The 15,136-nt window shown below is 43.1% G+C and overlaps 1 protein-coding gene across 1 annotated transcript; it reads left to right on the forward strand.

The window, feature by feature from the left end:
• The first annotated feature begins 805 nt into the window (after positions 1 to 805).
• Positions 806 to 14,668, forward strand: LOC138807937 (zinc finger protein ZFP2). Its single transcript, XM_069993806.1, has 3 exons — positions 806 to 983; positions 4,672 to 4,846; positions 7,108 to 14,668. Exon 3 carries the CDS (start codon positions 7,185 to 7,187, stop codon positions 8,562 to 8,564), a length of 1,380 nt encoding a protein of 459 aa, XP_069849907.1. The 5' UTR covers positions 806 to 983; positions 4,672 to 4,846; positions 7,108 to 7,184; the 3' UTR covers positions 8,565 to 14,668.
• The last annotated feature ends 468 nt before the right edge of the window (positions 14,669 to 15,136 follow it).

Consider the following 15,136-nt stretch of genomic DNA (forward strand, 5'->3'; position numbering starts at 1 on the left):
GCACACACACAGATACACACAACTGGCTTGGGAGAAAGCCAGGCTCTCTGAGCCTGTCCAATGTTTGATTCAGGACTTTGTCTAAGCAAAAGTAAATGGCAGAAGAAATTAGCAGGGTTGTTTTTTGTTTTGCCAGGCCACTCCTGGGGCTTGAACTCAAGGTTGGGCACTGTCCCTGAGCTTCTTTTGCTCAAGGCTTAGCACTCTACCTCCTGAGCCAAAGCATCACCTCTGTCTCTTTCTGTGTATGTGGTACTGAGGAATCGAACCCAGGGCCTCCTGCATGCTTCCCAAGCACTCTACCACGAAGCCACAGTCCCAGCCCTAGCAGTTTTTAATTAAACCAAATGTCACATTTCAAGTTCCAAAGTGGCAGATCCAACTCATACTACCTGAACACGGGCCACACATTTAACTGACAGAGAGGCTGGCTTCGTAGACCACGATAATTTGAAATACTTAGCAGCCTGAGAGCGCTCTAGGGCACTGGACACGACAGCTACAACTCTCGGGGTGCCCGTTAAGTATTTACTTACTTACTTCCTCTAGCCTCCTTTTATTTTACAGCCAAGGCCTAGCTGCCCGTTCTCCCCGACGACTGGCTCTGAGGAGAGGTGCATAGCAGTAGATTTAAGGAGCCCGCCCGGGTCGGCTTCCCACAAACACATCTCCTCCCGCCCCCCCCCCTCGCGCCTGCGCATTGGGACATTGGGAGACGCCCGGCCGCGGCTCCGTGGCCTTGTGGGAAATGTAGTCCGACGCGCCGGGCGCGGCTGCGTGTGTCCGCCAGCCGCTATGGCTCCTACAGGACCAGGGTGAGGGCAGCGTCTCTCGGGCGCAGTCCGCGAGTCTCAGAGGCTTTCAGAGGAGGAGCGCTGACCGCAGGGCGAGGCCAAAAGCGGCCCGAGGGGCGGAGCCGGCCACGGATGGGCTGGGAGAGCGTCCTCGGTCCCCCCGCGGGTCGCCGGGCCACAGAGCTGCAGGTGCGCCCCCTCACGCCCCGGACGCCAGGCCGCGGGGAGACCACCGGGGCCCCGAGTGTCGACAGTTCGGCCCTCCCACCTGTCCCGGGAGGGCTCCGGGCTGGGGCGGGGCCCGAGCTGGGGCGGGGCCTAGCAGCGGGGTGGGCGGCACTTGGCGGAGTGGCTCGGCTTCTGAGGGATCTGGGGGCAAAGGCTCCAGGGGTCGCGCGCACCCGGAGCTGCTCCGCGCGGGCTTCCGTGGGGTCCGCGCATCCCCATCCCGGGACGCGCAGCTCGCGTGTGGGGTGACCTGCCCCCTCGGAGGCCTGGGGCGGGGCGGGGCCGGGCGGGAGGGGCGGGGCCAGACCTGGCGCTGGGCTCCTGTACCTGCGCTTTGTGCCCGCCACATCTTGGGAACCTGCCCTCAGCTTTCCCATCCCAGGAGTGCAGGCTTTGGGAATCCTCGCCCTAAGAAGGTCAACCTTGGCCAGATTTAAGGATTTTTTTTTTCTTTTTGTGTCTCTCTGTCTGTGTGTGTGTGTCCCGGGCCTTGGCCTGGGCACTGTCTCTGAGTTGGCATTCTGCCACGTGAGCCACAGCTCAAATTCCACTTTTGTTGTTGTTGTTGTTGTTGTTGTTAATTGTGGATCAGAGTCCCACGGACTTTCCTGCCCAGGCTGGTTTCAAACAAACGATCCTCAGATCCCAGCCTCCTGAACAGTTAGGATGACAGATGTGAGCCACTGACACCCAGCCTTTTTTTTTTAAATTTTTTTCTTTTTAAATGTTCACCATAGGTCAGTTTGAAAACTCAGATGAACAAAATCATTCAAAAATCTCTAAAACTCTGCGTGTGTATGTATAAATAGGGATCATTTTGTTTAAACGGAATGTGAATGTTATCTTTCTCCATTTGCATTTTAAAATTGAGTTAGCAAATGCATCTGGGAAGTGCACAAGTAAAACTATTAATTTTTACTCATGTTACTATCATTCTATGAGGATAGAAAATAGGCTTTAAAAATCTGTTCCATAGAAATGGAAAAAAAATCTGTTATGTTGAAAACATCTACTTATGCCAGTTTTTCAAAAGCAGCTTAACTAAATCTGATGTGTTGAAAGCATATGTTGATGAGTTTGAAGGAGAAGAGGACTGTATCATATTTAATTCTCCTTTTAGGCCTTTTGATCTTTTTTTTCTCCTTCCACCCCTCCTCCCCCAGTACCAGGGTTTAAATTCAAAGTGTCCTGCATTCAGGGCTGGTGCCCTATAACTTGAGCCATACCACCAGCCTAGGCTGGGTTTGAATCATAGCCTCTTGAGCTGTCAGGACAGCAGGCATGAGCCACAAGTATCCAGTTGTTGTTGTTTTTTAAATAAACGATACAGGTATTCCCATCTAGTTATGGTAGTCTTTGCATTATGTCACATTTTATGTATTTCTTAAGGGGAAATCTCTAGTTAAGGGTACAGTTTGGCTTTTGATTCCTCCTGTCTTATTCTGTCCAGAGAAGTTGCAGTTTGTACCAACACTTGCGGTGTGAGAGTCCCTAATTAACTCGCAACAACTTTGCATTTGTGTTGTCTTTTACTTCTGAGAGGTACAAATGATAGGGTGTTTAAATTGCATTTTGAATACCCATGGAAATTTTTATGCAGTTTTCTCTCTGTGTGTGTGTGTGTGTGTGTGTGTGTGTGTGTGTGTGTGTGTGTGTGTGTGTATACATATGTATGTGTGACCCTGGGCCTTGTGCCTGCTAGGCAAGTGCTCTACCACTCAATCCCAGTTTTATTGTTTAATTTTACATCTGCTAGATAAGCATGTTTTTCCTATGCAAGCATGTTCTATGTTCATATGATCAGATATTAAAACCTTTGATGTTTGGATTTTAACATCCTTGTTAGGGAGGCCTGTTCTGTGAGATCACAGAATTATTCATCTACTGCTTTTACTACTATCATTTCATTCATGTGTATATTTTCTTTTCCAAATGGCAAGACTTTGTCATGTTATTGATCCTTTCTTCAACTGATGTGAATTATCACTTTTTCAATATTCATTCACTGTGTCCAGTATCTCATTCTTTCTCTTTCCCTATCACTCTTCTGGGGGTAAAACCCAGGGTCTCATGCATACTAGACAAGTAATCTGCCACTGAGCTCCCATTCCAGTGTATAAATACACATGTACACACACATTATATATACATATAAACAGACATATACACATATGTGTATATATACAGTATGTATAAATATATATACATTTTTCCTGACTCATTTATGATGGTAAGATTTAATCTCATTATCATAAGGGAGTTTACCTGTTTTATTTACAACTACAGTCACTACCTTTGGAGTGGTCCCGCTACACAGTAGGAGGTTCATGTTTCTGCTTATTTGGTAATACTACCTTCCAATATATTTAACTCTTAAGATGGGCAAGGTATGTCTCATTAGATTCTTATTATTTAAAACATTTTAATTTAAAACATTTTAATTGGCATAATGTATACATTGTATATGTATAAGTATATATACTTGTGTATGTGTGTATAAAATCAATTCAGGGCCGGGCGCTGGTGGCTCACGCCTGTAATCCTAGCTACTCAGGAGGCTGAGATCTGAGGATCGCGGTTCAAAGCCAGCCCGGGCAGGAGAGACCGTGAGACTCCTATCTCCAATAAACTACCAGAAAACCGGAAGTGGCGCTGTAGCTCAAGTGGTAGAGCGCTCGCCTTGAGCTGAAGAGCTGAGGGACAGCGCCCAGGCCCAGAGTTCAAGCCCCACAACCGACAAAAAAAAAAAAAAAAAAATCAATTCAGGATGACTAGCATATTCATGACCACAGAGATTGTCATGTGTTTTGTGTTGGGAAAATTTTAAAATCCTTTTTTCTAGTTTTTTGGAATAATATGGTAAATTATTGTTTACTCTAGTCATCCTATTGTAATATTAAATGTTCTTATTTTTAGTAACTATAACTTTTGTTTTGTCTTCTTTTGTTTGCCAGGCCTAGGGCTTGGACTCAGGGCCTGGGCACTGTCCCTGAGCTTCTTTTGTTCAAGTCAAGTGATCTACTACTTAAGCCACAGCACCACTTCTGGCTTTTTTCAGTAGTTTAGTGGAGATAAGAGTCTCATAGTTTCCTGCCCAGACTGGCATTGAACCATGAGCCCCAGATCTCAGCCTCCTGAGTAGCTGGGATTACAGGCATGAGCCACTGGTGTGAGGCTTATAACTGCTTTAATAGCTATTTTGTACATGATAACCAATCACTCTTTAACCCACACCACCCTTCACAGTACTGAGTGCCTCTATTTCTACTTTCTGCTTCAATGAGATCAACTTATTTAGCTTCTTTGTATGAATAAGAAGAGGTGGTATTTGTCTTCATTGGTACTCTTTTTCAGAAAGAATCCTGGCTATTGTGTAACACAATTACCTTTCATAAGTTTTTTTCCATAATTTGAAACATCATTACTTAGGTGTAGCTTGTATTAAATTATATAGATTCATTTTAAAGACATGACAGCTTAGAATACCGAGACATCCTCTCCAGTAGTGCAGCACATTTCTTTGTGTTCATTTTGGTTTCTAAACAACTTTAATAAAACAAAGCTCATAGATAAAAATGGTCATTTTACTTATTCAGGTGTCCTGCAGCTGATATGTCATTTATTTGTAGGTGTTTTGTTGTTGTTACAGGAGTCTTTCTTCTCATTGCTTCCTTTCCTTCCCTTGGCTTCGTCTCCTTTGAAGTTTACACAATCTCTAGGAGGGACACCCCAGGAAGGATCCTACAGAAAAGATCCCATAGAGAGGAGCCCATGGGAATGACAGCAAAGACAATGGCCGCTAGGTCTTGCTCGTGGGAGTGCAGGTAAGCTCATTTTTCTTTCAGACTTCTTTCTTACTTCCATACTGTGTGTGTGCTATAGATATGCCATTTGGCTGGGTTTTGTTTTGTTTTATGACTCCCTCTTCAATATCCCCACTTGGTTACCTTGAGTTCTTGGAAGCTTTGAAAGGGGAAGAAGTCATATGAAAGGTAGTCCTGGTGCTTATAGGCTTATGGTTTATCAAGACTCATAGAAGAGGCACATCTGTACAGGATACAGTCATAATGATTGCACCTGGAAAGGGCAATAAGAACAAGTATGGTTAGGTGCCCAGATCATTAGTGATTCAATACCTAGAGAAGGGAAAGATGAGGATGAGGAGGAAGAGAATTAAGTGTTTTCCCATCACACAGGGAAGAGACATCTAGAAGAAAGGATTTGCTACAATGGAAACCTCTACCACCTAATAGCTGCATTGCATTGGGCATATGACTTGCCTTTCTGAAGCATCACTTCCTCTTGGTGATGATAGAATAACAGCACTGACTTTACGTCAGCCGTACTCTTGGCATCATTAGGAATGGCTCACAGTTTATCTCATTTAATAATGCATACTTCATACATTTCCTGAAAGTTCAAATAAAATGAAATGTAAAACGCCTAGCCTGGGTCTTGGAACATGGAAGGTATTCAGAAAGTGTAAACTACTTAGTATTATCCCAGCTAACAATAACTTGGTATGTTAGGGTTTTGGTGTAAGGAGGAGTGAATGTAGCAGTGACTGATAGGAGACCTGCTTGATTGAAGTAGAGAGACTCATACAAATTTTGGGGTCAAGTGCCAGGAAGGAGGAGTTTATGTGTTCTTTCACGAGAGAAAGGTTTGAATGTAGCCCTAGGAACAGGAAGTTTCCATTAGAGGACAAACTATCAGTCATGAAAATGATATTCTTTCCAGATTTCCTTAGATATTTTTACTGCCAAATTAGTCCACCTGTTAGTCCTCTTGGTGCCCTGTCTAATCTAAGAAGAGAGAGCAGCCTTTGAATACTCTGCTCAGCTCAATTTACACATCATACAGACCTACATGGGAGGTTTTCATGCCACTTTTTCTTCTCCTGATATTTTTTTCTTCTTAAAATTTATTTCCTAAATCTATGCATTGTTTCCAAACTTAGCTTTTTCTATGTTCATCTATCTTTCAGTAGCGGCTGTCCTTCCTGGATTTTGTCATTGTCTAGCTGTGCTAATTGATTTGAGTTTGTACTTTATGTTGTGTTGTGGGTAGCACTTGAAGAATTCCCAAAGAATTTGCATAGATGGATTTTCCCATGGTGCCATGGGGCAACTCCTGTTTTCTGCTCATATTTTCATACTCTATTGGATAAATATTCTCTCAGGAGTTACTTGATGGGGTGTGGGTCTTGGAGCTGGAACTTGTTTAACTTTCCTCTTGACATTTTTCTGTAAGGCAGTTGGGTTGGAAGGAAGAGGGCCAGTTAATGACTAACCCTTTCTTCCTAGTCTACCTTGTGTATACAACCTTTGATTCATTGGCTCAGTGTTAAGCTCTGTTCTGTTGACTTTGATTGGTAATTATAAATCTCATTCTCAGATTGCAGTTTCTTATTATCTATCCTGTGAGACACCCACCTCTTCCCACCCAGAAGTTCAAAGGATTTTCCATTGCCAGCCCTGATTTTCACAGAAAGGATATTTAGAAAAGGTTAACCCCTTTACAACTTGTTTATATCTGTCAGTAGATTGCATCATTTTCTCTCAAAGACTAACGTTTCAAGTATATTCTGGTACATAGTGTTTCAGACAAGTATTTTCTCAAGTGCAATTTATATACATTATCTTCTTTACTCTTCATCATATTATTTTTATCTTATTTTATAGCTGTGAATACTGACCTAAATAGAGAGCAGTAAACATTTAAGATGGTATTAAAATTCAAAATTTGAGCCATTTTTTACTGTTTATATTAATTTGATGTAGAACCCTAAGCAGTTTGACAGGAGGGAAGAAAATGCTGTTATGAGCTTTCTGACTTACTTCTCATAAATCTCATCTCTTCTGCATAGTATCTTTTAATTTCAACTTCATGATTGTTCATCCCCTGCTTCTATCCACTCACTTTAATATACAGGCTCACTGTACCTTTCCTGTCTTATAAGTGTTCTATGTAAGTGTAGGTGTCTTTGAAATCCCTGCCTAATACTTATTTTTGTTTCAATGCCTCATTCCTTCCTTACACATTTTCCAGTCTCCCAACACAAAACATTTGAATTCTTTTTCAGACTGGGGGACAAGACTTGAAACAAAAGAATCAACTCCAAATCCCCACATTCCTGAATATTTATCCCATTGGACCACAATGGAAAGGGAACAAGTCTGGAATTCAACCTGGGAAGCTGACAGATGGTTAGAGAGGGAGCAGGACATACATGTGGGCCAAGTAGCAGTTACCCATAAGGAAACCTATACTGAGAGGAGCATGTTCAGAGATAATGAATTTGAAAGAGGTTCTGATCAGGGCTCAATCCTTGATATTCCCCAAAGCATTCCTATGTCAAAAAGGCCCCCAAATTGGAATTTACATGGAAAAGATGTGAAACAAAATTCTGAGTTAAAACTCATGAAAACGCAGAGAATGTTTGTAGGAAAGAAAATCTATGAATGTAATGAGTGCAGGAAAACCTTCAGCCAGAGCTCCTCCCTTCTTAAGCACCAGAGGATTCATACAGGGGAGAAACCCTATATGTGTAACGTTTGTGGCAAGCACTTCATCGAACGCTCCTCCCTCACTGTACATCAAAGAATACATACTGGAGAGAAACCCTACAAGTGTGATGAATGTGGGAAATCCTTCAGTCAGAGCATGAACCTTACTGTTCATCAAAGAACTCATACTGGAGAGAAGCCCTATCAGTGCAAAGAGTGTGGAAAAGCTTTCCGCAAAAATTCATCCCTTATTCAGCATGAAAGGATTCATACGGGAGAGAAACCATACAAATGCAATGAATGTGGGAAAGCTTTTACACAAAGCATGAACTTAACTGTTCACCAGAGAACACATACAGGAGAAAAACCCTATGAATGTAATGAATGTGGAAAAGCCTTCAGCCAGAGTATGCATCTTACTGTACATCAGAGGAGCCACACTGGAGAAAAACCTTATGAGTGCAGTGAATGTGGAAAAGCATTTAGTAAGAGCTCAACGTTAACTCTACATCAGCGGAATCACACTGGAGAAAAGCCCTACAAATGTAACAAGTGTGGAAAATCATTTAGCCAAAGTACATACCTTATCGAACATCAGAGACTTCACTCCGGAGTGAAACCTTTTGAATGTAATCAGTGTGGAAAAGCTTTCAGTAAGAATTCCTCTCTTACTCAACATCGAAGAATTCATACTGGGGAGAAACCTTATGAGTGTATGGTCTGTGGGAAACATTTCACTGGAAGATCATCCCTTACTGTCCATCAGGTTATTCACACTGGAGAGAAACCTTATGAATGCACTGAATGTGGAAAGGCCTTCAGCCAGAGCGCGTACCTTATTGAGCATCAAAGAATTCACACTGGAGAAAAGCCCTACGAATGTAATAGGTGTGGGAAAGCCTTCATTAAGAACTCGTCCCTCATTGTACACCAGAGGACTCATACAGGAGAGAAACCCTATCAGTGTAATGAATGTGGAAAAGCCTTCAGTCGGAGCACAAACCTTACAAGGCATCAAAGGACTCATATGTGAGGAAAGTTTCCATTGGCCTCCTGATGCTAATTAACTCTTCATTAATAATCAGTGAAGTCATATTGGTGTAGACTCCTAAGAAATGTAACAAAGATGGGAATCTTTTGGTTGAAATGCAATATGTCATGTAAGATAGTACTTGTACCACAGCATAGGAACCATTATAAAAATGGAGATCACCTTTATTCAGAAGGTAAAACCTATTTTATATCAGAAGGTTTGAATAGCTAATATATAAATGATGAAGATTTATGATGGAGATAAGTTCTATTGTGTCACACTGCAGATTCTCCTTTGGACATCACAGAGTTCACACAGGAGAGAAAATATGACAGTACTTGGTTGGACAGACACACCTGGTATGTAGTTCTGATCTGCAACTAACCTGCACAAGTTACCACTTTTTTACCAGGTTACACTTTCCTTATCTAGTAAATGAGATATTGTAGATTTAGCATGCCTTCAAACATTTCTGTTAGCTAAAATGTTAAAAAAAAAAAAATCACACTGGTGGCCAGACACCGGTGGCTCACGCCTGTAATCCTGGCTACTCAGGAGCCTGAGATCTGAGGATCACAGTTCAAAGCCAGCCTGGGCAGGAAAGTCTGTGAGACTCTTATCTCCAACAAACCACTAGAAAACCAGAAGTGGTGCTGTGGCTCAAGCGGTAGAGTGCTCCCCTTGAGCTGAAGAGCTGAGGGACAGTGCCCAGGCCCAGAGTTCAAGCCCCATGACTGACAAAAAAAATCACACTGGGAAGCTATTGGTGTTTTGCTCTGTTATATGTATTGTCTTGATGCCTCTCTTCCACAGTCTGGTATATGGATGTTTTGCCAAATTCTCTACCTCTACTAACTCCTGTTTACCACTCCAAGTCATTCCCCTCTTTCTTCATTACTTTCTCCCCTAAAACATAGTCTGGTTTCTACCAGGTGATACACTAATCGTATAAACCTTAATGAAATAGCATGCTGTTTTTTTAATTCTTAATTGATAGTCATTAGTCTTTTGTTAAGCTATTTAGAAGACAATGTAATTTAAATATAGACTTTAAGTACATGAGTCAAATAAATATTTATTTTTATGTCATTTGACTGTCAGAGTGGAAAGGAGAAGAGAGAGGGGTTGAAGATAAACATAGAAATTTCACATATGAATAGAAAGTTTGTAACTTAAGACATGTTCAGAATAACCATAAGAATAGTTTATAGATGCATCATAGTGTGAGTAGGTAGAATAGTTTCCTTTTTTTCATATTTATCAAGGCCTAAATGTGCACCAGATATATTTAGGAAGTCAAAGTAAATAAAATACATTTTTTAACTTTCAAAGGACTATACTAACAAATATCATGTGAGAAGAAAGGAGAATGAATGAGGCTGAATCTAGCCAAAATTGGTGGCCGGTTGAGATACATCTATTTGAACAAGAAGGAGTCTTGGATTCTTATTTGATTAGATTGAAATGCCACAATTAAAACCACACAAAAGTGGCTGGTTATGTGAGGGCACTGATGTGTTGTTTGAATATTTTGTTGAGTCTGTGGTCATCTCAAGAAGATTCTTGAGAAAAAAATAAGTTAGTGAAAAAAAGCCAAACATATGGAGGGAAAGAAGACGGTTGTTTCTGAGGATACAGTTAGCTCAGTGCTCCATTTGCCTTCTTAGCCTGTTTTGATGACTCAGTTTGTATTTGCGTATAGTCAAGGAGCCCTAGGACCTGCATTCTGAGATAAAGGACGCAGTGTATACGAGTAGGGAAGCTCAGTGTCTATGGATGACCACATTCCCTACAAGCCTCAAACTCAGAATGAGAGAAAGGGTGCTGTCACTCAGGATATGCTGACAAAGAATACTCAGAGCATAAGTATCTGGGAGAAAAGACCTCCATTATGTTACCCTCTTCTGAAGACTAAACCTTTCCTTCAGTGTCCATTGGCAGATAGAACTGTGGCTTTCATGATATTTGAGAGTCATGAATAGTTGTTTTTGGTTTTGTTTTTGTTTTTTTGGTGTGACTTGAGATAGACCTCGTGGTAACTAAGAACTATTATCAGCCAAGGTTATCTGTGCTCTGTACCTTTCCCTTTTTCTATCCTCTACCTCTCACAGCATGGCCATAGAACATGGGCTTCTATCTCTTCATTCCACATTCTTTTTTTTTGGGGGGGGGGTCTGGTTGTGGGGCCTGAACTTTGGGCCTGGGCGCTGTCCCTCAGCTCTTCAGCTCAAGGCTAGCGCTCTACCACTTGAGCCACAGCGCCACTTCCGGCTTTTTTCTTTTTGCTTATGTGGTGCTAAGGAATCGAGCCCAGGGCCTCATGCATGCAAGGCAAGCGCTCTACCACTGAGCCACCTTCCCAGCCCCTCATTCCACATTCTTATGGATAGTTGGTGCTTTTTTCACAATTAAGTTTGGCCCCAAAATATAAGCATCCGTTTTCCTATAGTAACCACACCAGTGGCTTTCCACCTTCCTTCTAGCTCTACATCTCTTTATCACAATTCTAAAGTTCCATGGAAGAAAATCAGTAGGTCCAGATCCTTCTGCCAAGAACCTCTCCCATTTCCAGTCAGCTGCTGGGGGGAGGAGGCTGCGATATAATCTCTGTCCATTACAGTTGGGCCTATGGACAAAAAAAAACAAAACCCCAATATGACCAAGATAACATTATTTACTGAGAACCTTCTCAGTAGTACTCTAAAGGAGCTCATGATAGAGAAGTCAGATGTAAGGAAGGAATTAGAATGTAATCGGGTGACTTCTAAGATGACAAGAAACATAGTGCCCTCAAACCACAGAGATTAGGGATGATTAAATCTATTTTCTCTATGGCTAAACTATCACTCAAGACTTAAATAGAGCCATTTCCACCACTGGAGTTCTGTGAAATAAGTTATCAATCTCCAGTTACTGGTGGCTCATGCTCATGCTCATGCAACTCAACTCTGAGGATCATATTTTGAAGCCAGCTTGGGCCAGAAAAGTCCGTGAAACTCTCATCTCCAATTAACCAGCAAAAAGTCAGAAGTGGCAGCGTGCTAGCCTTGAGAGAAAAGCCAAACAAGAGCATAAGACTGAAGTTGAAGCCTTACTACCCCCAAAAAAACGTTATCAAAGTTCCATAACAGATGGAACTGTAGAATATGGCACCATTTCCTCTCTCTTAGATTATGCATAGCTTCTAACATTTAAATGTTGGTGAGACCTGCATCTGCCAAAAGCATCACAACCCATCTGGACCCCTCCAGATGGGACTCTGAAAGTTTTATGGACACATAGAATCTAGTTCAGGTTTCTTCCAGGGTATATACCCATTGGCATTTTCAGTTCCCGCCTGCAGTCCATGGAGTTGCTTGCTTCCTGTGGGCTGCATGTTGGAGCAGTTATCAGACTGAGTAAGGCATCCTCTACCCATCCTGCATAAAGCAGCTCAGAGGCATTCCAAAGTGAAGGACCCTTAGTCTCGGTGCCAAGTTTCAGGGAAGAGGCAGCAGTATGTACAGAAGATGGGAAATGGGAGAGGGAAATAGTAAGAGCAGTGCAAAGAGGACTGAAAAATACTATACCTTTAGGAAAGTATAAGGGAGTATTGTGAATGTAGAGCCTTTAGGAAAGTATAAGGGAGTATTGTGAATGTAGAAGAGCAATCAAGAAATGACAGGAAAAGGATGCTCTTGTTACCTGAAAGGGTCATGTGACAGGGCTCAGCAGGAAATGGTCTCTCTGAAGGAAGACTAATCAGAGTTGATTGTAAGTGGTCATCCAATGTAAGTGATCATTTATCCCTAATTAAAATAAAAGCAGACAGGAAATAGTTCTTCCTGGACACGGTTTAGAGCCTGAGGGAAATATAGGCAAGAACTGGGGACTGCCCTAGTGGATGTTGGGAACAATAAAGCCAGTGTGTTAGCTCTGGCTAGTGCCAGAGGGCACATTGGATTTCTCATGCTCAGAGTCACTCTTTGAGTTTTAATTTATTTTTATTGTCTATGGAAAGCTTCCAATTAGGTCTTCTCTAACACACTACAGCCGCTCCAGGAAAACCAGTCAGATAAACAGAGGGGAGTTCTACTTACATGCCAGCTCTCAGCCATCTGGGCAGATAGACTGTCCTGCTGACAGCTTCCTTGTCAGCAGGAGTGATTCCTGCTTCTACTTACTGGTTGTGGGACACTGACAAAGGCATTTAGCAATGAAGGCCTCCGTTTTCTCATTGGATAATAGCACAAACCTATATGCCTTCTGGGTTGTATTAGGTAATAATGTAAAGTGCTTATAAAAGTGTCCAACACATAGTCACACTCAGGTACCATACTGTCATCCTTAGGTGTGAAAATAATCTCCTAGGGAGAGAGTAGTCAGTGGGCCAACCATGTTAGCAATATTGAGTTATGAGAACAAAGCAGATTGCCATCAGGCATGATGGTATTACTTCATTCCAGCTACACAGGAAGCATAAATAGGAGAATCATGGCCTCATCTACAACAAAAAAGCAAGGCCTTATTTGAAAAATAAAGAAAAAAGGGCTGGAAATGTGCTTAACTGGTAGAGCACTGTCCTGTTAATGCTTCCTAAAAGGTGGCTAACTTACCTAAATGACAAACCTTGGATCTTATTAGCTTTTTTTTTTTTTTTTTTGTCAGTCATGGGGCTTGAACTCTGGGCCTGGGCGCTGTCCCTCAGATCTTCAGCTCAAGGCCAGGGCTCTACCACTTGAGCCACAGCACCACTTCCAGCTTTTTCTGCTTATGTGGTGCTGAGGAATCGAACCCAGGGCTTCATGCATGCAAGGAAAGCACCCTACCACTGAGCCACTTCCCAGCCCTCTTATTGGCTTTTTTTTTTGGGGGGGGGTCCAGTCGTGGGGCCTGAACTCTGGGCCTGGGCGCTGTCCCTCAGCTCTTCAGCTCAAGGCTAGCGCTCTACCGCTTGAGCCACAGCGCCACTTCCGGCTTTTTTTCTTTTTGCTTATATGGTGCTGAGAAATCGAACCCAGGGCCCAGGCATGCAAGGCAAGCGCTCTACCATTGAGCCACCTTCCCAGCCCTCTTATTGGCTTTTTAAGCATCAAGAAAGTAAAAACTGTCAGCCAGGAGTCAGTGGCTCATGCCTGTAATCCTAGCTATTCAGGAGGCTGAGATTTGAGATATCAGTTCTAAGCCAGCCCGGATAGAAACATCTGTGGTATTCTTATTTCCAGTTAACCACCAAAAAGTCAGAAGTGGAGCTGTGACTCAAGTGGTAGAACACTAGCCTTGAGCACAGAGAGGCTCAAAGACAGTGCCAGGTCCTGAGTTCAAGCCCCAGGATCAGAGAAAAAAAAAAACAAAAAACAAAAATCTCAAACACTCATCTTCCCCTCTTGAGCTCCAGGAAAATGATGCATTCAAAGGCAATTAACTGTCCTTAGCAGGGTATACCTATCCATCACCACATCCTGCCTAGCAGAATAAGAACCTCAGAAAAAGACTGTAACTTATCTAGATGTCCCCCATTATCCCAGTGGAGGCTCCCCTGGACCCAGGGCAGCCTGGATAAGCCAGTGAGTGATTCCTGTGTTCTGACTCCGGAGCATTTCTGGTTTCCTTAGCCACATGTCTGGGTTTGGCCACCATCAGGTCTTCCTGGAGTCCCTGTAGCAAACTTGGCCTTCCAGTGTCCCTGTGTCCTCTCCCTGCAATGTCTAAGTCTCAGAGTCAGCTTGCCAGTTAAGTCCTCACCCTGTGTCCCTGTTTACAAAAATCGTTAAGTTTCTGTTTCCCCGATGCTATATTGTATTGTTTTCTGGGTGTATTGTTTTCCCAGTGTGACTAACAAATTCCTGCTTCAGTTGTAACAGTCGCTTTACACTCCTTCTTGGAATGTGACTCCCCCCCCCCAATTCCTGTAACCCACATAACACCTTCGTTAACACCTTCTTGAAACTGACTCTTCGAAATTCCCACAGCAGATAATGTACCCAATTTATTGCCCATGTGACCCATGTGACTGCCCCCTAAAATTTTGTTTAAATTCCACCCATACCTGTCCATATCTGCTGCCTCCATTCCTGCCATTCCAGCCGGGCAGGTCTGTCCCCCAATAAAGCCCTGAGCTCCTATCTGTTGCTGGCCTCTTGTTTCTTACAGAATGAAATTGGGAATTCTGTCTCTGCACCATGCCCGGGCCATCCCCCAGGCCAAACAGGAAGTGTTGGAAGCTTGTCAGGTGGAGTTGCCATCCTGCCAGCTTTTGCAACCTTTTCTGCCGTGGGTCTTAGGAAACTGAGTTATGAGAGTATTAGAATAAAGAGCAGAAAGCAAACTCAACAGGCCAGATCAACTTTAATGGAAAGTAGAAGAGGGATACCATGGTCACCAGAGAGGAGATAGGAGGCTTAATGGGGGCAGGGGTGGAGGGACTTAGGGTCATGGCTAGGGGACAGGGTTGCGTATAGCTGGAGAATTGCAAGGGATTTGGGGAAGTGCCTTGAGAGTTCATGGCCTAGTTCCGGGATCCTATTGTGTAGGTTACTGGCTAGACCAAGGGTATAGCCTGCGAGGAGGACTCAGGTGCCTGACACCTGAGG

Source organism: Dipodomys merriami, unplaced genomic scaffold (genome assembly GCF_024711535.1).
Source record: "Dipodomys merriami isolate MVZ:Mamm:240054 unplaced genomic scaffold, mDipMer1.0.p SCAF_44, whole genome shotgun sequence".
Classification (NCBI taxonomy): Eukaryota; Metazoa; Chordata; class Mammalia; order Rodentia; family Heteromyidae; genus Dipodomys; species Dipodomys merriami.

What these genes read in the sequence shown, in the direction of transcription:
- LOC138807937 (XM_069993806.1), top strand. Translation starts at nt 7,185, where the DNA reads ATGGAAAGGGAACAAGTCTGGAATTCAACCTGGGAAGCTGACAGATGG.